The sequence below is a fragment of the Ambystoma mexicanum genome, chromosome 6p, assembly GCF_040938575.1.
Source record: "Ambystoma mexicanum isolate Mex_15411 chromosome 6p, UKY_AmexF1_1, whole genome shotgun sequence".
Classification (NCBI taxonomy): Eukaryota; Metazoa; Chordata; class Amphibia; order Caudata; family Ambystomatidae; genus Ambystoma; species Ambystoma mexicanum.
The window spans coordinates 1217176545-1217198767 of NC_090935.1; the positions used below are offsets into that span (position 1 = coordinate 1217176545).

Here is a 22223-nt window from a genome sequence, read left to right on the forward strand (position 1 = left end):
CCGTGCGGTCGAGGCACCGGAAGTGTGCCTTCGCCAGTCCAAATGTCCTCTCCACGCAGATCCGTGTACGGGCATGTGCAAGGTTGTATGCCCGCTCCACAGCTGTGTGTGGGTGACGCACAGGGGTCATGTGCCACGTGTACTGGGGATATGCAGATTCACCTGCAGGGGAGAGGAAGACGGTATGGGGACAAGGTAAGTCCAATGGGTGTACAGGGCTCTGTCATCAGTGTCATTTTGCATTTCATATCATTTGGACTATAATGGAGTGTGCTGTCCTACGGGCACGATTGAATCAATGGGGTACTCTCCACTTGGTACGCCTATGTATCTGTATGTAAGAGTACTCATTCAGTTGTCGCAGGATAAGGGGGCACTTCCATCTACTTCTGCATGACAGAAGTGGCTGCCTCATGTGTCATTGCAAATCCATTTGACTACAGTTGCATTTGCTGGTTGTCACTGCTCTGTACTGTTCTCCATGCATTTCCCTGGCCATTTTGGGGACAGTGTTAGTGGGATGAACATTGTCATTACTCGGCCTACTTATGTGTGGTGCGTTTGTGGTTGTGCCAGTTTATGGTTCGGAAATTAATTATTGTCGGGTGGGCAGGGTGGGAATTCTGTACTGTGTCAGTGTTCGGAGCCATGGTGCTACGCACACAGGAGGCTTTATTGTGGTGGGGTTTCCATATGTCACTGTGCCGCCACATGTCTTACATCCTGCATGGGTGTGTTCTGCTGTGTTGCACATGTCCGGGGTTTATCGTGCAAGGTGCTTGTATGTGTATGCTGCAGTAATGCTGCTGCCTATTGGGAATGATGGATTCTGTGACAGGCACCATCTGTTGTGGATTGACATGCTTTATGGTATACATTTGTACTCACCCACTAGCCATGTGTTTTGCCCTCAATGCCTTTTCATGTACGCCGGCAGGGTACTGTTGCGCAGGACCATGGAGTCGAGGGTGGATCCTGGGTAGCGGGCAGAGCAGTGGATGTAGGTGTGGTTGGGACCACATTTCATCTGCACGTTGAGGGAATGGTACGGTTTCCGATTTCTGTAGGCAGCCTCATGTGCCTGGGGTGGTACGAGTGCCACATGTGTGCAGTCCAGGGCTGCTATTACATTCGTGACTTCAGCAATGGCATTGTTTTGACACTTCAGCTGGTGCAACGGTGCCTGTGTGGCTGACAATGCAATGTGTTCGTTCACATGATGAACCATGGTATTGGAGGCGGGGCCAGCCCAAACCATGGTACTGGAGGAGAACCGTAAAATTGGAGGCGGGGCCAGCCCAAACCATGGTATTGGAGGCGGGGCCAGCCCAAACCATGGTATTGGAGGCGGGGCCAGCCCAAACCATGGAATTGGAAGCGGGGCCAGCCCAAACCATGGAATTGGAGGCGGGGCAGGCCCAAACCATGGTATTGGAGGCAGTGCCAGCCCAAACCATGGTGCTGGAGGCGGAGCCAGCCCAAAGCATGGTATTGGAGGCGGGGCCAGCCCAAAGCATGGTATTGGAGGCGGGGCCAGCCCAAAGCATGGTATTGGAGGCGGGGCCAGCCCAAACCGTGGTATTGGAGGAGAACCGTAGAATTGGAGGCGGGGCAAGCTAAAGGAGGCGGGACCTGCCAAAACCATGTTATTGGAGGCGGGGCCAGCCCAAACCATGGTGCTGGAGGCGGGGCCAGCCCAAACCATGGTGCTGGAGGCGGGGCCAGCCCAAAGCGTGGTATTGGAGGCGGGGCCAGCCCAAACCGTGGTATTGGAGGAGAACCATAGAATTGGAGGCGGGGCAAGCTAAAGGAGGCGGGAGCTGCCAAAACCATGTTATTGGAGGCGGGGCCAACCAAAACCATGGTATTGCAGGCAGGGCCAGCCCAAACCATGGTATTGCAGACGAGGCCAGCCCAAACCATGTTATTGGAGGCGGGGCCATCCAAAACCATGGAATTGGAGGCGGGGCCATCCAAAACCATGGAATTGGAGGCGGGGCCAGCCAAAACCTTGGTATTGGAGGCGGGGCCAGCCCAAACCATGGTATTGGAGGCGGGGCCAGCCCAAACCATGGTATTGGAGGCGGGGCCAGCTAAAGGAGGCGGGACCAGCCAAAACCATGTTATTGGAGGTGGGGCCAGCCAAAACCATGGTATTGGAGGCGGGGCCAGCCCAAACCATGGTATTGGAGGCAGGGCCAGCCAGAGGCGGGGCCAGCCACAACCATGGTATTGGAGGCGGGGCCAGCCCAAACCATGGTACTGGAGGCGGGACCAGCCCAAACCATGGTATTGGAGGAGAACCATAGAATTGGAGGCAAGGCCAGCCAAAGGAGGGGGGAACAGCCCAAACCATGGTATTAGAGGCGGGGCCAGCCCAAACCATGGTATTGGAGGCGGGCCATTCAAAAACATGGTATTGGAGGCGGGCCAACCAAAAACATGGTATTGGAGGCGGGGCTTGTAACTGGTATTGGGGCCAGCCAAAACCAAGGTATTGGAGGCAGGCCAGACAAAAACATGGTATTGGAGGCGGGGCCAACCAAATCATGGTATTGGAGGTGGGGCATGTAACTGGAGGCGGGGCCAACCAAAACCATGGCATTGCAGGCAGGGCCAGCCCAAACCATGGTACTGCAGGCGGGGCCAGCCAAAACCATGTTATTAGAGGCGGGGCCAGCCAAAAACATGGTATTAGAGGCGGGGCCAGCCAAAAACATGGTATTGCAGATGGGGCCAGCCAAAACCACGGTATTGGAGGCGGGGGCAGCCAAAAATATGCTATTGGAGGCGGGCTAGGAGGCGGGGCCAGCCAAAACCTTGGTATTGGAGGCGGGGCCAGCCAAAACCTTGGTATTGGAGGCGGGGCCAGCCAAAACCCTGGTATTGGAGGCGGGGCCAGCCAAAACCATGGTATTGGAGGCGGGGCCAGCCCAAACCATGGTATTGGAGGCGGGGCCAGCCCAAACCATGGTATTGGAGGCGGGGCCAGCCCAAACCATGGTATTGGAGGCGAACCATAGAATTGGAGGTGGGGCCAGCTAAAGGAGGCAGGACCAGCCAAAACCATGTTATTGGAGGCGGGGACAGCCAAAACCATGGTATTGGAGAAGGGGCCAGCCAAAACCATGGTATTGGAGGCGGGGCATGTAACTGGAGGCGGGGCCAGCCCAAACCATGGTATTGGAGGCGGAGTCAGACCAAACCATGGTATTGGAGGCGGGCCATTCAAAAACATGGTATTGGAGGCAGGCCAACCAAAAACATCGTATTGGAGGCGGGGCATGTAACTGGAGGCGGGCCAGCCAAAACCATGGTATTGGAGGCAGGGCCAGCCAAAACCAAGGTATTGGAGGCAGGGCAGCCAAAAACATGGTATTGGAGGCGGGGCCAACCAAAACATGGTATTGGAGGCGGGGCATGTAACTGGAGGCAGGGCCAACCAAAACCATGGCATTGCAGGCGGGGCCAGCCCAAACCATGGTACTGCAGGCGGGCCAGCCAAAACCATGTTATTAGAGGCGGGGCCAGCCAAAACCATGTTATTGGAGGCGGGGCCAGCCAAAACCTTGGTATTGGAGGCAGGGCCAGCCCAAACCATGGTATTGGAGGAGGGGCCAGCCAAAAGCATGGTATTGGAGGCGGGCCAGCCAAAACCATGTTATTGGAGGCGGGGCCAGCCCAAACCATGTTATTGGAGGCGGGGCCAGCCCATACCATGTTATTGGAGGCAGGGCCAGCCCAAACCATGGTATTGGAGGAGAACCAGGTTATTGGAGGCGGGGCCAGCCAAAACCATGGTATTGGAGGCGGGGCCAGCCCATACCATGTTATTGGAGGCGGGGCCAGCCCAAACCATGGTATTGGAGGTGGGGCCAGCCGAAACCATGGTATTGGAGACGGGGCCAGCCCAAACCATGGTATTGGAGGCAGGGCCAGCCGGAGGCGGGGCCAGGCCAAACCATGGTTTCGGAGGCGGGGCCAGCCCAAACCATGGTGCTGGAGGCGGGGCCAGCCCAAAGCATGGTATTGGAGGCGGGGCCAGCCCAAACCGTGGTATTGGAGGCGGGGCCAGCCCAAACCGTGGTATTGGAGGAGAACCGTAGAATTGGAGGCGGGGCAAGCTAAAGGAGGCGGGACCTGCCAAAACCATGTTATTGGAGGCGGGGCCAACCAAAACCATGGTATTGCAGGCAGGGCCAGCCCAAACCATGGTATTGCAGACGAGGCCAGCCCAAACCATGTTATTAGAGACGGGGCCATCCAAAACCATGGAATTGGAGGCGGGGCCAGCCAAAACCTTGGTATTGGAGGCGGGGCCAGCCCAAACCATGGTATTGGAGGCGGGGCCAGCCCAAACCATGGTATTGGAGGCGGGGCCAGCCCAAACCATGGTATTAGAGGCGGGGCCAGTCCAAACCATGGTATTGGAGGCGGGCCAATGGTATTGGAGGCGGGCCAACCAAAAACATGGTATTGGAGGCGGGGCTTGTAACTGGTATTGGGGCCAGCCAAAACCAAGGTATTGGAGGCAGGCCAGACAAAAACATGGTATTGGAGGCGGGGCCAACCAAATCATGGTATTGGAGGTGGGGCATGTAACTGGAGGCGGGGCCAACCAAAACCATGGCATTGCAGGCAGGGCCAGCCCAAACCATGGTACTGCAGGCGGGGCCAGCCAAAACCATGTTATTAGAGGCGGGGCCAGCCAAAAACATGGTATTAGAGGCGGGGCCAGCCCAAACCATGGTATTGCAGATGGGGCCAGCCAAAACCACGGTATTGGAGGCGGGGCCAGCCAAAAATATGTTATTGGAGGCGGGCCAGGAGGCGGGGCCAGCCAAAACCTTGGTATTGGAGGCGGGGCCAGCCAAAACCATGGTATTGGAGGCGGGGCCAGCCCAAACCATGGTATTGGAGGCGGGGCCAGCCCAAACCATGGTATTGGAGGCGGGGCCAGCCCAAACCATGGTATTGGAGGAGAACCATGTTATTGGAGGCGGGGCCAGCCAAAACCATGGTATTGGAGGCGGGGCCAGCCCATACCATGTTATTGGAGGCGGGGCCAGCCCAAACCATGGTATTGGAGGCGGGGCCAGCCCAAACCATGGTATTGGAGGCGGGGCATGTAACTGGAGGCGGGGCCAGCCCAAACCATGGTATTGGAGGCAGGGCCAGCCGGAGGCGGGGCCAGGCCAAACCATGGTTTTGGAGGCGGGGCCAGCCCAAACCATGGTGCTGGAGGCGGGGCCAGCCCAAAGCATGGTATTGGAGGCGGGGCCAGCCCAAAGCATGGTATTGGAGGCGGGGCCAGCCCAAAGCATGGTATTGGAGGCGGGGCCAGCCCAAACCGTGGTATTGGAGGAGAACCGTAGAATTGGAGGCGGGGCAAGCTAAAGGAGGCGGGACCTGCCAAAACCATGTTATTGGAGGCGGGGCCAACCAAAACCATGGTATTGCAGGCAGGGCCAGCCCAAACCATGGTATTGCAGACGAGGCCAGCCCAAACCATGTTATTAGAGGCGGGGCCATCCAAAACCATGGAATTGGAGGCGGGGCCAGCCAAAACCTTGGTATTGGAGGCGGGGCCAGCCCAAACCATGGTATTGGAGGCGGGGCCAGCCCAAACCATGGTATTGGAGGCGGGGCCAGCCCAAACCATGGTATTGGAGGCGGGGCCAGCTAAAGGAGGCGGGACCAGCCAAAACCATGTTATTGGAGGTGGGGCCAGCCAAAACCATGGTATTGGAGGCGGGGCCAGCCCAAACCATGGTATTGGAGGCGGGGCCAGCCAGAGGCGGGGCCAGCCACAACCATGGTATTGGAGGCGGGGCCAGCCCAAACCATGGTACTGGAGGCGGGACCAGCCCAAACCATGGTATTGGAGGAGAACCATAGAATTGGAGGCAGGGCCAGCCAAAGGAGGGGGGAACAGCACAAACCATGGTATTAGAGGCGGGGCCAGCCCAAACCATGGTATTGGAGGCGGGCCATTCAAAAACATGGTATTGGAGGTGGGCCAACCAAAAACATGGTATTGGAGGCGGGGCTTGTAACTGGTATTGGGGCCAGCCAAAACCAAGGTATTGGAGGCAGGCCAGACAAAAACATGGTATTGGAGGCGGGGCCAACCAAATCATGGTATTGGAGGTGGGGCATGTAACTGGAGACGGGGCCAACCAAAACCATGGCATTGCAGGCAGGGCCAGCCCAAACCATGGTACTGCAGGCGGGGCCAGCCAAAACCATGTTATTAGAGGCGGGGCCAGCCAAAAACATGGTATTAGAGGCGGGGCCAGCCCAAACCATGGTATTGCAGATGGGGCCAGCCAAAACCACGGTATTGGAGGCGGGGCCAGCCAAAAATGTTATTGGAGGCGGGACAGGAGGCGGGGCCAGCCAAATCCTTGGTATTGGAGGCGGGGCCAGCCAAAACCATGGTATTGGAGGCGGGGCCAGCCCATACCATGTTATTGGAGGCGGGGCCAGCCCAAACCATGGTATTGGAGGCGGGGCCAGCCCAAACCATGCTATTGGAGGTGGGGCCAGCCCAAACCATGCTATCGGAGGCGGGGCCAGCCCAAACCATGGTATTGGAGGTGGGGCATGTAACTGGAGGCGGGGCCAGCCCAAACCATGGTATTGGAGGCGGGGCCAGCCATAACCATGGTATTGGAGGCGGGGCCAGCCATAACCATGGTATTGGAGGCGGGGCCAGCCATAACCATGGTATTGGAGGCAGGGCCAGCCCAAACCATGGTATTGGAGGCAGGGCCAGCTAAAGGAGGTGGGACCAGCCAAAACTATGTTATTGGAGGCAGGGCCAGCCCAAACCATGGTATTGGAGGCGGGGCCAGCCCAAACCATGTTATTGGAGGCGGGTCCAGCCCAAACCATGGTATTGGAGGCAGGTCCAGCCCAAACCATGGTATTGGAGGCAGGTCCAGCCCAAACAATGGTATTGGAGGCAGGGCCAACCAAAACCATGGTATTGGAGGCAGGGCCAACCAAAACCATGGTATTGGAGGCAGGGCCAACCAAAACCATGGTATTGGAGGCAGGGCCAACCAAAACCATGGTATTGGAGGCAGGGCCACCCGGAGGCGGGGCCAGCTCAAACCATGGTATTGGAGGCGGGGCCAGCCCAAACCATGGTATTGGAAGCAGGGCCAGCCAAAACCATGAGATTGGAGGCAGGGCTAGCGGGAGGCGGGGCCATCCCAAACGATGGTATGGGAGGCAGGGCCAGTCCAAACCAAGGTATGGGAGGCGGGGCCAGCCCAAACCATGGTATGGGAGGCGGGGCCAGCCCAAACCATGGTATGGGAGGTGGGGCCAGCCCAAACCATGGTATGGGAGGCGGGGCCAGCCCAAACCATGGTATGGGAGGCGGGGCCAGCCCAAACCATGGTATGGGAGGCAGGGCCAGCCCAAACCATGGTATTGGAGGCGAGCCATGGAATTGGAGGCGGGGCCAGCAAAAGGAGGCGGGACCAGCCAAAACCATGTTATTGGAGGCTGGGCCAGCCAAAACCATGGTATTGGAGAAGGGGCCAGCCAAAACCATGGTATTGGAGGCGGAGCCAGACCAAACCATTGTATTGGAGGCGGGGCCAGCCCAAACCATGGTATTGGAGGCGGGGCCAGCCCAAACCATGGTATTGGAGGCGGGGTCAGCCAGAGGCGGGGCCAGCCACAACCATGGTATTGGTGGCGGGGCCAGCCCAAACCATGGTACTGGAGGCGGGGCCAGCCCAAACCATGGTATTGGAGGAGAACCATAGAATTGGAGGCGGGGCCAGCCAAAGGAGGCGGGACCAGCCCAAACCATGGTATTGGAGGCGGGGACAGCCAAAACCATAGTATTGGAGGCGGGGCATGTAACTAGAGGCTGGGCCAGCCCAAACCATGGTATTGGAGGCGGAGCCAGACCAAACCATGGTATTGGAGGCGGGGCCAGCCCAAACCATGGTACTGGAGGCGGAGCCAGACCAAACCATGGTACTGGAGAACCATAGAATTGGAGGCGGGGCCATCCCAAACCACGGTATTGGAGGAGAACCATAGAATTGGAGGCGGGCCAGCCAAAGGAGGCGGGACCAGCCCAAACCATGGTATTAGAGGCGGGGCCAGCCCAAACCATGGTATTAGAGGCGGGCCATTCAAAAACATGGTATTGGAGGCAGGGCCAGCCAAAACCATGGTATTGGAGGCAGGGCCAGCCAAAACCAAGGTATTGGAGGCAGGCCAGCCAAAAACATGGTATTGGAGGCGGGGCCAACCAAAACATGGTATTGGAGGCGGGGCATGTAACTGGAGGCGGGGCCAGCCCAAACCATGGTATTGGAGGCGGGGCCAGCCCAAACCATGGTATTGGAGGCGGGGCCAGCCAAAAACATGGTATTGACATGGTATTGGAGGCGGGGCCAGCCCAAACCATGGTATTGGAGGCGGGCCAGCCAAAAACATGGTATTGGAGGCGGGGCCAGCCAAAAACATGGTATTGACATGGTATTGGAGGCGGGGCCAGCCAAAAACATGGTATTGGAGGCGGGGCATGTAACTGGAGGCGGGGCCAGCCCAAACCATGGTATTGGAGGCGGGGCCAGCCCAAACCATGGTATTGGAGGCGGGGCCAGCCCAAACCATGGTATTGGAGGCGGGGCCAGCCCAAACCATGGTATTGGAGGCGGGGCATATAACTGGAGGTGGGGCCAGCCCAAACCATGGTATGGGAGGTGGGACCAGCCAAAGGAGGCGGGGCCAGCCAAAACCACGGTATTGGAGGCGGGGCCAGCCAAAACCACGGTATTGGAGGCGGGGCCAGCCCAAAACCATGGGATGGGAGGCGGGGCCAGCCCAAACCATGGTATGGGAGGCGGGGCCAGCCCAAACCATGGTATGGGAGGCGGGGCCAGCCCAAACCATGGTATGGGAGGCGGGGCCAGCAACTGGAGGCGGGGCCAGCCCAAACCATGGTATTGGAGGCGGGGCCAGCCCAAACCATGGTATGGGAGGCGGGGCCAGCCGAAACCATGGTATGGGAGGTGGGGCCAGCCCAAACCATGGTATGGGAGGCGGGGCCAGCCCAAACCATGGTATGGGAGGCGGGGCCAGCCCAAACCACGGTATTGGAGGCGGGGCCAGCCAAAACCATGGTATGGGAGGCGGGACCAGCCAAAGGAGGCAGGGCCAACCAAAAACATGGTATTGGAGGTGGGCCCAGCCCAAACCATGGTATTGGATGCGGGGCCATCCCAAACCATGGTATTGGAGGCGGGGCCAGCCCAAACCATGGTATTGGAGGCGGGGCCAGCCCAAACCATGGTATTGGAGGCGGGGCCAGCCCAAACCATGGTATTGGAGGCGGGGCCAGCCCAAACCATGGTATTGGAGGCGGGGAAAACCAAAAACATGGTATTGGCGGCGGGGCCAGCCCAAAAACATGGTATTGAAGGCGGGGCCAGCCCAAATCGGCGGGGCCAGCCCAAACCATGGTATTGGAGGCGGGGCCAACAAGAGGCGGAGCCAGCCAAAACCATGGTATGGGAGGCGGGGCCAGCCCAAACCATGGTATTGGAGGCATAGCTTGCCCAAACCATGGTATTGGAGGCGGAGCCAGCCCAAGCCATGGTATTGGAGGCGGGGCCAGCCAAAACCATGGTATGGGAGGCGGGGCCAGCCCAAACCATGGTACTGGAGGCGGGGCAAGCCCAAACCATGGTATTGGAGGCGGGGCCACCCCAAACCATGGTATTGGAGGCGGGGCATGTAACTGGAGGCGGGGCCAGCCCAAGCCATGGTAATGGAGGCGGAACCAGCCCAAACCATGGTATTGGAGGCGGGGCCAGCCAAAACCATGGTATTTGAGGCGGGCCAGCCCAAACCATGGTATTGGAGGCGGAGCCAGCCCAAACCATGGTATTGGAGGCGGAGCCAGCCCAAACCATGGTATTGGAGGTGGGGCATGTAACTGGAGGCGGGGCCAGCCCAAACCATGGTATTGGAGGCGGGGCCAGCCCAAACCATGGTATTGGAGGCGGAGCCAGCCCAAACCATGGTATTGGAGATGGGGCATGTAACTGGAGGCAGGGCCAGCCCAAACCATGGTATTGGAGGCAGGGCCAGCCCTAACCATGTATTGGAGGCGGGGCCAGCTGGAGGCGGGGCCAGCCCAAACCATGGTATGGGAGGCGGGGCCAGCCCCAACCATGGTATGGGAGGCGGGGCCAGCCCAAACCATGGTATTGGAGGCGGGGCCAACCAAAAACATGGTATTGGAGACGGGGCATGTAACTGGAGGCGGGGCCAGCCCAAACAATGGTATTGGAGGCGGGGCCAGGCAAAAACATGTTATTGGAGGCGGGGCCAGTGTATGGGAGGAGAGGTCAATAGTACCCCCCTCACATGCATCTCCCACCCACGTGAAGACTCATTGGGAGCCCCTCCTGCACCTGGGAGCCAGTGGGGCTGCAGATCGACACGACAATAATGCATAGCGTAGAATAGACACCATTTGCCAAAGGGTGCCAAATCCCATCTCTCTCTCACACACACACACACACACACACACACGCCCCCCCACCCCCCCCCCCCACACCTCCCGATCCCACCCTTTTGGTAACCTTGTCTTCGAGTGGTATTCCTTCCACCATTTTGCTTTTGTTCTCCTCAGGATGATAATCATCTGCATCATAGAACTTCCATCCCAGCTAAAAGAGAAGAAGAGCCCTTATTTAGATGTGTACATAATGAAGGAAAAAGCTAGCAAGAAGTTTAGTTACAACTTTTTATTCACCAAAACAATCTTTATTTGATGGGGACACTTGGGAAAGAAATTCCACAAAATGTACAAGTGTCACTTTTGGAACAGTCCAAAAGCAAGACATTCAGGAACAGAATTTTATGTATTTGGAAAGAATAAAATGCATCACAGCCCTAGAGATGCACATGGATAGTAGTACACTGGGATCTATCGAGAAGTACAAGTGGAACCACCATCTGTGGCATCACCGCAATCCTTGACTTGATATTCCAGAATGGATAGAGCAGATGAAGGATGAAGTGGATGAAGGATGAAGTGGTTGGACGGGAGGATATTTTTGGTGATGAAAATGGTGTCTGTCAATGGCATGGCGATGAAACCACTGATTAATGGTCTTATTGTATTAATTTTGTCAAAAAAGAAGTGCCAGGATCTTGCCATAGTTCTTGGGAAGGGAGGCTGCCCACAACTAAGTAAATTGTATGATATAGGTATGCACTGGTCTAGAAAATGCCCTACGCCTGTTTTTTGTCTTGTCAGTAAGATTGCCCCAAAATATTTTTTGCTACCAAGAAGATGGTTTTATGTTAGGAAATCATGATTCCAAAGATGGCTTTATCCTCTCACTTTTGATCTTTCATCCACATGGTGTCTCATTTAGAGTTTGGCGGTAGTGCATTTATTCATTTATTGGTCATTTATAAAGCGCCAATACACTTAAACAAGTGTTCCAAACCGTTCCAACGCACGGAGGGTGAGTAGATAAGTAAACAGAATTGACATTCTTAATAGGCATTGCAACGTTCAGAATGGGCAAGTGCTATGTATTTGGAGGTACAATAAAGAACAAGAGGAATACAAACTGTTAACAACATATGACATGAATTATTGTACGTGCCGGATGGTCGTTTCAATAATGCAAGAGCTACACATAACTAAATAAAAGAGGGTAGCGGGGAGGGGAGGGTTAAGATGAACGGGGAAATGAGACCATCATACCTGACTGAAGCGATTATGATAGTGATAAGTGCATGAGACATGTAGAAGGAGAAGGGGAGCAGGGAAGTCACACTAGGGACAAGAAACAAAGTGGCTGCACATGTAAGAGGGAAGTACACACAAAAGGGGCTGTGGGGCTGCACTGCACAAGCCTGGCCAGTCTCTAGGAGGCCTAATACATAAGTCGGAGGACACAGCTGCAGAACAATAGGTGGGGATGCTAGAGATGTATTCAATAAGGATCACAGTCAGTGCAGTGCATAAGGAGGAGGCAAGATGAAAGGCGCACTCTCAGAATGAATTTAAACAGAGCACAGTGCAATGCAACATGGATGAAGTGTTGTAAAACACAAACCACCTAGATTCGATTTTCTAAATAGAACAAGTGCAGTGAGTGAAGTAGAGTAGGAGGCAAAAGGTGGAGAGGCAAAGTGAAATAGATAACAGTAAGGTTCTGGTGTTAGATGAGGAGGCAGTAGAAAGATCAGCCATCACTCACCAAAGAGTTGCGAAGAAACGTCCAGGACACAAGTTCAATAGGGATCAGGGTGTACCAGGCGGCCGCCGCATGGTTTGATGGGGCACGAGGGTCAAGGGCGCCCCGGCCCGCCCATGCCTGGACATGCTCAGACACAGGCCTTCGGTCGATGGGCTGGCTAACCCGCACAAAGGTACTCCGGTGCCTGGCGAACAAAGGTGCCGGCAGTCATGATGGAGTGAGGGAGGCCGACCAGCAGAAGTCCCACAGGGCCCATGAGGCAGTGCCTCGGCCAGTGCTGCAGGATTGATGGATGGATGCAGCCACTGGCACAAACCTCTTCATGTATGAGCCAAAAAAAAGTAATAGGCTCTAAAGTTGCAGCAAACATCATCGGGCATCAGAGGTATGCACAATTCCCCAGCGAAGCCCCATTGGGCTTACCTTGATATTGGGGGAAGATCTGCACAGTTTAAGCAGGCCGTATTTGGAAATATTATCTGTTTTACAGCTTCACCATTTTTTAATTTTTTTTTTAATTTGATTATTTTCCAGCGAAAAACAACAAAATTAACATACAGACTTTATGCAGAACTGTCAATAATACATCATGTTATTAGTCTGGTCCTTTGTCTGTTCCCACCTCCCAACAACCCACCTCCCCCTCCCCACCCCCCAGCCTATTCCACTCACCGTGACTAATTAGATGTATAAAACTACTTGAACTATCACAAATATCTATTCCACCAGTTGTGCTGATGCCTGTGCCTGCGGTAGGGTCTCGTCATGTGTGGGGGATATCAATTCTTGTATCATTTGTCTCCAGGCCATCAAATCCTTGTTTTGCTCCTCTTGGCCTCTAGTTTCTGCTAGTGAACATTTCTGGAGGTCCCTCAACCACCCTTCAACTGCTGGACCATTACGTGATTTCCACCCCATTGCTATCCTGCGCTTCGCCAAGATGTATGCCAGGTCTTTTAATTTACTTACAACTCTCGCATGTTTTGGTCTCTGAAAAAACCCCAGCAAGCAAGCCTTGGAGGTGATCGAATCTGCCTGCACACCCACCTTAGTTAGGGCCTGGGCCACTCCCTCCGAATATAAACGTATGTCGGCACAAGCCCAAAATGCGTCCATCAGGTCTGCATTCATCAGGCCATATTTCAGGCAGGCTTGTTCTTTTGCGTTGCTAAATTTTGTGATTTTTTTGGGGACAAATATGCTCTGTGCGTGACATAATTGAATCAATTGTAGTTTTGCATTCCGACAGCCGGTCTTGAAAATCTACCTCTCAACTCTGTCTAATTTGTATAAGATTGTAATCTGGCCTCAACATCAGTACGTCATATAAACGTGATACTGCGTGTCCGCCCTTCAGAAATATCAAAGAATGTTTCCATCAGTGCATCCTCTATCAATACTCTCTCTGGACTTGGCCATTTTGCTTTAATTCCGCGGAGAAGCGAGGCATGAGTCATGTGCTTCCCTTCCCGTACTCCTGACCCTGACTCTTAAAGTCATCGGTTGTCCCTCATGCAATATATCACCTAGTGTTGCCACCCCCCTGGGCTCCCAATATTTCCTAACATTCCGCCTCAGTTGCACATCTTCACTCTTTAAAGTGACCAATGAGAGAGGTGTTTCTTTGCTTAGCAGGCGGCAGGCCCTTTGTCACATCATCATGCCTAGCCTCAGCGACAGAGGAATTTTGGGGTCTCGTGGCATCGTGGTCCACACCATCTCTTTTAAAAAGAATGGGGTGGATGCTGGTTGCAGTAACTCAGTATCATGGGTCTGTTCGTCTGACAGCCAGTACGTGGTGAACTGCAACTGGCTCACTACGAAATAACACTCGAAATCCGGCACCTTTATCCCTCCTTGTTCGTGTGGTCTCTGTAGTTTCTCTAGCGACATTCTACATCTCGTGTTATGCCATAAAAAAACTCTGGAAAGTGGCGTTCAGTGTCCTAAAGAAGGTTCTCAGTATGTTAAATGGGACGTTCGTGAAGTAATGCAACAGCCTCGGAAGCACCACCATTTTCAACAGCGTGGCCCGTCCCATAATTGAAAGCGGTAGCTGGCCCAAAATGTCATGGAGTTCTCCATTTTCTTTACCGCCCTAACTGTGCTCTGCTCGTGTTCTACTTTAGGGTCGTGGAAGATGGCTAACACTTGATATCTAAATGTGTCCATTTCTCATTTAATCAGTAGTACTGGTAACATGCTCCAGGTTCTTCTTCTATAGCCTGCAAGGGGGAATAAACTAGACTTCTGTGCATTTATTGTAATCCCACATAGGTCCGCATAGCGCTCAGACACATCTTACATATATTGTAGGTTAGCCTCCAGTTGTTGCCGGTATAGAAGCATGTCATCCGCATATAGGGAGACCAAATGCGTGCCACCCCTCATGCTAATGCCCGCCTTGTGATACTCCTTCCGCAAGTACACCACCAGCGGTTCCAGGGCTAATATAAATGATATAAGGCATATGTCTCGTCCCCCTTGCCTAGCCCTCATTTTTCCAAAACTAGTGCCCGTTTTGAATCTTGCTACTCGGTTGATGTACAGTAGCTCAACCCATTTAATATACGTGGGGACCATGGCAAAACCTTTTAACACCGCCAGTAACCATGGTCACCTGACCATGTCAAATGCCTTTACTGCAACCAGTGAAGTCATTGCCAAAAGCTGGGCACTGACTCGTGTCTGGTCTATGACATGCTGTACAGGTTACAGGCAATATTTCTATTTGGAACGTAGCCTGTCTGGTCTGGGTGTATGAGTTTGTGGATTGCAGGTTTCAAACTATTAGCCAGCAGAGCCGTCAGCATTTTCCTATCTTGATTAAGTAGCGATAGGGGTCTGTAACAGAATCATTCAGTATCAGGTTTATTCGGCTTTAACAATGGGACTATGATTGACTCTCAACGTCTGTGGCAGTGTGCCTTTATCTAAGGATTCATTCAACATGGCCAACAGTGGAAGAGTAATCTCTGTCACAAATTCTATATAGAACTCACTGGGTAGTCTGTGTGCCCCTGGAGCTTTGCCTGATGGCAACCCTCCAGTAGTGTGTTCCAACTCCTCTTTGGTTATGGGGACTTCAAGCTTGTCCACCGCTTCTACATCTAACTTCGGAAGATCTATAAGCGCCAAAGCTTCCTCCATCTCTTGACTCATGAGTTTCTGATGTCTCCTCATTTAATTTCTTATAAAAATCATAAAAGCATTAGTTTATATCCTGCTGTTTCTCACAAATCTCCCCATTTCCAGCTGCAATTGCCTGAATCAGGCTCCGCTCACTTTCACTTTAGTACAACCAGGCTAACAAACGTCCTGGTTTATCTCCTTTGGCATGCTGTCTTTCCACATACTTCTTATAGCTCAATTTACCCAATCTATACCAGTGCACTAAACATTCATGCCGCAGGGCCGTGGCCTCTTGGACACCTACGCTGTGTGGATCACTCTGACCATTTATGGCTTCTAGGTTTGTTTCCGCTTTTCACAAGTCATTCTCTATCACCGCCTGAACCACACACGCCTTGGTGATAGCTGTCCCTCTAACCACCACCTTGAAGGCTTCCTATAATGAGCCTGCTGATGCCACACTTCCTGTATTAAGGTTAAAGTAATCCTGCACCGCTTCTCTTAACTGCTCCCTGAATGCTTCATCTCTCAAATCCTCAATCCGAAGTCTCCATGTCGGGATGCGTGCCCTCGGAGGGGAAACTCACCATGTGACCACCAGCGGGGCATGATATGATAACACCCGTGCTTTATATTCCACGCTGCCAAATTCCCCAAGGATATCTTCACCCCTGAAAATATAATCCAAATTCGTGTAGAGGGTTTTGGGAGCGGTATAATGGGAGTATTCGCTGGCTTGCGGGTGAAGAGTCCACCATATGTCCGAAAGTTGAAATGCCTGCAATAATGTGCCCAGGGCTTTAGCGGAGGGGGCAGGGTGCGTACATGTTTCATTGGGTCTATCTAGTGTGGGTTAAGTGTACAGTTGAAATCCCCTCCCCATATCATTGTGCCATCTCTGTGTGAACTTATTGATGGGTATAATGAGCGGAAGTAAGCCGCAGTCTCTTGGTTTGGCACGTATGTGTTAATTATACAAAATTCCCTGTGCTCGACCCGACCTCGCAACACAAACATCCTCCCCTCTTGATCCTGGGACGTTTCAAGCACCCTTAAAGGGACCGACGGTGCTATCCATATTATTACGCCGCTAGCATAAGCAGAATACGGCGAGTCTAGCGTCATGACTCTCCATTTTTTAGCGAGAGCAGTCAACTTCTCTTTTGTGAGGTGCGTTTTTTGCAAGAGTGCGATATCAATCTTCTGACGCTTTAGGTAAGTCATAATCCTGTTATTGTTTAGGCCCCTAATGTTCCAGGACACTATTTTAAGTTCCCCCATAGTATTGAAACATTCTGGCATGCATCAACTGTCCAACATTCCAGTTCAAAATATTCCATGTGGACACATAGGCTAACTCCCCTTTAACTACCCCAACTCCCATCCCCAACCTCCACCCCCAACTATAGCGATCTCGCAGTTGCCGCGCCGAGGGCGAAGACCACAGTGAGTTATTGATGCATGGAGCGCTGCACTGTTTATTGGTGCTGATTGCTAACCTGTGTTCTCTTCTCTTCTTGGTACAGGTTGCAGTGATGTTCTGGGGTGATGAGCAATCGAAGCGCTGCTTGCCCAGCTAAGTGCTTTGTTAATGCTGACCTTGTTCCTTCTCCCTTGCAGGTTGCAGTGAAACCCTGGAGATGGGCAAGGTAAGAGAAGCGCAGGGTGCTGCCAGCACTCGCTGCTTGCCCAGGTAAGAATTGTTATTAATGCTGTCCTCGTTTCGTTACCTTTGCAGGTTGCGGTGAACTCCGGAGATGGGCGAGGTAAGCGAAGCGCAGGATGGATTCAAGGCCGGTTACTTCACAGGTAAGTGTTCTTGCTCACTAATGCTGTTCTTGTTCTTCCAGGTTATTAATGGAATCCAGATCTAGGGCTTCAGGATCGGGCCACCGGAGAAGCAGATGAGCAGGAGCTGGACACGGTTAGCTTTACACTGCATGAGTGCAGAATAACCAAAGCGTGTTCTGTTGTTTGGGTGTGGTTTAAATAGCCTAGGTAAAGTAGTTCCAGGCCAAGTAGTTCCAGGCCCAGCCACACCCAAAATACTAGACCGCATGGCTTGGTTCTAAAGAACTGAGCTGTGTAATAGGCCTCCATGTTGGATTAAGGTCCAAAACTAGTATTGTTTTATTCCTGATAATGAGCCTGGCGCCAAAGGCGCCAGGACTGACTCCATGTATGCTTTTGATGGAGTTTTAAGGCCCTTGGGGCCGGTGTGAAGGGCTTTAGCCCCACTGCTGCCAGGGGGCTGTTATACCTAAGGGGGTCAGAGGCATGGATCGTGACACCGCTAGTATCTGTTGATCTTGATCCACGAGCATCTGCTCACTTTGAGATGCTGAGGCTGCTTGAGCAGGGTTCTCCGCTGGGAGCGCAGTCTTGGTGCACACCTCCAAAGTGAGCTGCTTTCCTTTGCTTTTAGAGGTTTTAGATGCCATGGTTGCACGCCGTCTTGTGCCTCGGTGTGCGTGCTGTTGTGCTACCCTGGTGTATAACTCCACTGTGCACCGGTCTGTTAGTGCCTGCCGGATGTGCCTCGCCTACGTCGCTTACTCTCTGGAGTATCCCTTCGTACTTGTCAGGCGCTTAGTGTGGCTACCCCAGCGGTATCGACGCTGACCCAATCTTCAGCCCTTCACAGCTTGGTTCCACTGCTCTGTTTCCCCGCTGACTTGCCGCGTCTGAAGGTGAGCCGTCTCAGAATACCACCTCAAGAGCCACGCACAGAAGCGTCAGTGTGGACAGGCTCCCTTAAAAGTCCATTAGGTGGTCACAATGACAGAAGCAGGGCCGCAGTAGCCAATTAGCTCCTCGCAAACGGGCCAACCACTTTCCTGGACCGCACTATTGGTACCTTTAGTGCCTTTTGACAGTTTCTTGTGACTGGTTTGGCAAGTGCTGTCCTGTACTCTGGGGTTTTATGCTCCCCCTTGGTCACTCGGTCTGTCAAAATCATCAGCGGAGCAGCTCCAGCCACTTGTCTGGGACTACACAGCCTACATATGTATTACCAGTCGCACTGGGGGTAGGCCCGTCCTCTGGTGCACTTCATGCAGTAATGCTAATGTACAGTTCTTATCTGCTGCCGTGGCTAGAGCCCAGTTTCCTTTGCAGTCCTCCAAGCTGCCTGCTACACACCCAAGGCCTCCTGCCGACGTGCTCTGCTTCTTTTATATGCCAGTGCCAGAACCCCCTATGGTCTGCCCAATCCCAGCAGCGGTGCAATGCTAGTTCTGGGCCGCACCACTCAATAGGCAGTTTTCATGTTTATGCGCACATACTCAGCACAGAAAGAGTCACAGTGGGGGTCGGATGTCTATCGGGAGTCGCATCATGAGACGCGCTCCTATGTATGCCAGCTCTATTCCCTGCAGCGCTCAGTTAGGGCTCCTGGGTCACTCCAATCTTTTCCATCTGTATCAGCGCTGGCCCCCCAGCAGCGCACCTCGACCCGGCCTCTCCCGGCTATGTTCTTGTCATGGCTTCTTCTCCCCACGGCAGCCAGACATGCATCTTGTCAGCTGTCTTACATTCGTCACACTCAGCTGTTATGCTACGGCACCTCCTCCCCACTTGCCATCTCTCGTTGGGTTGATCAGGCTGCACTGTCCCTTTCAAGTACAATGTTCCTACCTACGCTGGCTCATTTCACCCCCGGCAGCAACAATGTATCCACAGTCTCTGGTATATCGCCTTCACAAGCTGCTATTAACTTGCTTTTGGATACAGCCAGCTTCACTCAGCAACGTCGGGGCGACACTATCTTCGTTTATTAATTGCCTCACGCTGTCTTCATTTGGGTGCAACCCTCCAGACACTGCCCATGCTCCTCCCTCTAGCTCAGGGACCAGTTCACACATCCAGCTGCCGGGTGGCTAGTAGTGCCCGCACCTGCTCGGAGAGTACAGTGTCAGCAGATATCGCGTAGCACTGCAGTTACTGCGGAGAACACATTGTACAGTTGAGATGTACTGGAGAATCTTGATGGTCTTGTATGATCCCTGTTTTTTTGTAATGAAACACAGTTCTAACTTGCCATTGGCTGAATCCTCCGTTTATTCTCGGGTAGGGTATTGGGCCCTTGAGAGTCAGACGGACCCCCAGACGACCTCTGGCATGCCAGTGAACCATCCCAACACTAATATCTAATATTTTATTATTTCTGTGACAGAAACAGGCCCAAGACTCCTGTGTAAATCATCCCAGTAATCAACGATTAGTAGCTCTAGTGAAGAAGGCAGAGCTCATGTTAGCCAGAATAGAATCCAGCCCAGCATGGGCCAGATCATTCAAAAGGCACTGGAGTCCAGTCTGGGACAGGGGTCTCATCAATTATGCCTTATGGGGAACTGGCTGATATTATCCAGAGGCATGGAGGAGCTCAGGGGAGCAGGTAAGCCTGGGAGAGAGAACGGAGGAAGAAAAACGAGACGCCCCCACCGGCACGCCACGGAAGGTGAAAAGTGGCCAAAGGAAGGCAGTGAGGTCGAGAGTGGAGGAAAGCATGTGGCAGGATATATCCTCAAGCAGCTCGGATGAACAGGAGGATGAGGACTGGCAGGAGTAATCCACAGAGAATAATGTGAAGACAATATCCTCCAGTGAGAGATGCAGGAAAGCTCCCGAGAACACAAATACACAGAGAATGAGGCAGGGGAAGGGAATGACTTTCACCCAGATTCCCTCATTCATCCATGGTCAACTGAGTGGGAGCCGCCCGAAATAATTTTGGCATATCTGAAGAAGCGGCTCGGGTCACCTCTAGCAAAGAAAGCTAGAAATAAGCTTAGAGCAGAGTGTCCTAGACCACATCTGCCAGAGGGGTTGAGTGCATGGTCACCTTCATGAGCAGATACGTTAAAGAAAGGTCTAGATAGGTCCTGGCGCTCATGTCAGGATAAAATGCAGGACATTGTGGATCCGATTACGAAAATCCTGCAGATGGCAGAAGAAGCAAAGGAGAAGAACGAAAGTATTGACCCTGTCGTGCTGACAGAGCGGGCCCAAAGACCCATCTGCCTGTTGGGAGAAGCCCAACAGTGCAATCACTGCTGAAAGGCAGTTGACCCAAAGCTAAGCGAACTGGACACGTCAGAGGCGGCGGCCAAAGGCACATTTTTCAGACATTTGTTCATTAAGGAACTAACCAAGTTCGCCAGTACTTACACCACATTAGATAATGGTGCAGGCTTTGCAGAAGAGGGTCTTTGACAAACAGGCTTCGGGTGGGCTGGAAGAGCCTTGGCCTCACTGCCAGCCTCTACGCATTTGGCAGGTCCTACAGCGACAGGAGCCACTGGAAGGAACAGGATGACCATAAGCTGAACTCGTTGTTCCCCTCGAGAGGAAGAGGCAGAGGAAGGGGCTGGCCGTACACAGAGCGTCAATAGCATAGCGCAGGTGAGAGGAAGCGCAAAGCAGCAAGCGCAATTGTTGAACGAAGGCATACCCGCAGTAGGCAGGAAGCTAGCGCAATGCTTAATCAGCTGTAAGCTTATATACAGAGATACGTGGGTACTAGACACGGTCCAAGGGTTTCACCTAGATTTTTATACCCTTTCAGTGCAAACGAGGTTACCGAAAACCTTTAGTGAAAAGCAAAGAAGACCAGCAGTTGCTAGACACAGAGATAAAGGAGCTAGAGTGGAAAGCAGTGGTAGCAGACAGCTTTATAAGCAATAGGTTTCTGGTAAAAGGGAAACACATGCTGTGACAAGTTATCAATCTAAGAGAGTTGAACAGCTTCATATTATACAGGCACTTCCAGATGGAGGGTATTCACCTCCTGAGAGAAATTTTGCAGCAAGGGGACCGGTTGATCAGAATAGATCTCAGGGACGCCTACCTAATGGTTCCCAATGCGGCAGAACACCAGAGATGTCTGCGGCTCTGATGGAGGGACCAGACATGGGAATTCACATGTCTTCAGTTGGGGCTAGCATTGCCCCATGCTACTTTACCAAGTTCATGAAGCCTGTGGTGAGCAATCTGAGAGAACAAGGTACCTGCTTGATCATATACCTGCACTACATATGCATAATGTTAGGATAGGAATTTGATCAGAGATCAGGTGAAAGTCACGATAGACATGCTGCAACAATTAGGCTTATTAGTGAATTGGGAGAAATCCCAGTTTCAGCCGGAGCAGACCATGGTGTTTCTGTGGTTTGTAGTAGACACGAACCAGGGCACCCTAAGTTTGCCTTTGAGCAAAGTGAACAGCATCAAAAAAGAGATCAGGAACACACTAACAAGAGAGCGGAGGAAATAACCAGACTGTTGGAGCGCTTGACATCATCAATTCAAGTGAAATTCTTGGGGCCACTCCATTACAGCGCCCTGCAGAGACTGAAGATTCAGCATCTCAGGAGAGGTCTACCTACGAACAAGCAGTCCCGATATTGCAAGAAGGGAGAATGCAACTGTTGTGGTGGCTACAACATATGGACGCCTGGAACGGCAGAGCACTATTTGGCTCATCCCCGAACCTGGTAATAGGCTCTGACACCAGCAGATGGGGCTGAGGTGCCCGATGCGGAAAGCTGTGGACAGGGGACAGATGGTCGGAGGAAGAACTAAAACTGCACATCAACTGCCTCGAATTGCTAGCAGAGTCGTTTGATGTACGATGTTGGACCCAGTAGAGGGTGCAATGTTGTGTACTCCTCAAGATGGACGGTGTGTCTGCAGTCAGATACATAAACAGACTGTGTGGCATGAGATCCAGAATGCTTGCAGAGTTGGCAAAGGGCTTTTGGCATCTGTGCCTACAAAGAAAATTGTTGGTGACAGCAAAGTGTCTGCTGGGTCAACAGAATTAAGTGG

General features: G+C 53.0%; 1 protein-coding gene across 4 annotated transcripts in view; it reads right to left on the reverse strand.

Annotated features, from left to right (window-relative positions):
* Positions 1-22223, reverse strand: part of IDNK (IDNK gluconokinase) — a 261636-nt gene that overhangs the window by 210753 nt on the left and 28660 nt on the right. For 2 of the 4 annotated variants that reach the window (XM_069625879.1, XM_069625877.1), the window contains exon 3: positions 10626-10712. The exons of the other annotated variants lie outside the window; for them this stretch is intronic. In XM_069625879.1, the coding sequence (XP_069481980.1) occupies positions 10626-10712 (87 nt within the window). The remainder of the gene's footprint in view (positions 1-10625; positions 10713-22223) is intronic. 4 annotated transcript variants of the gene reach the window in all.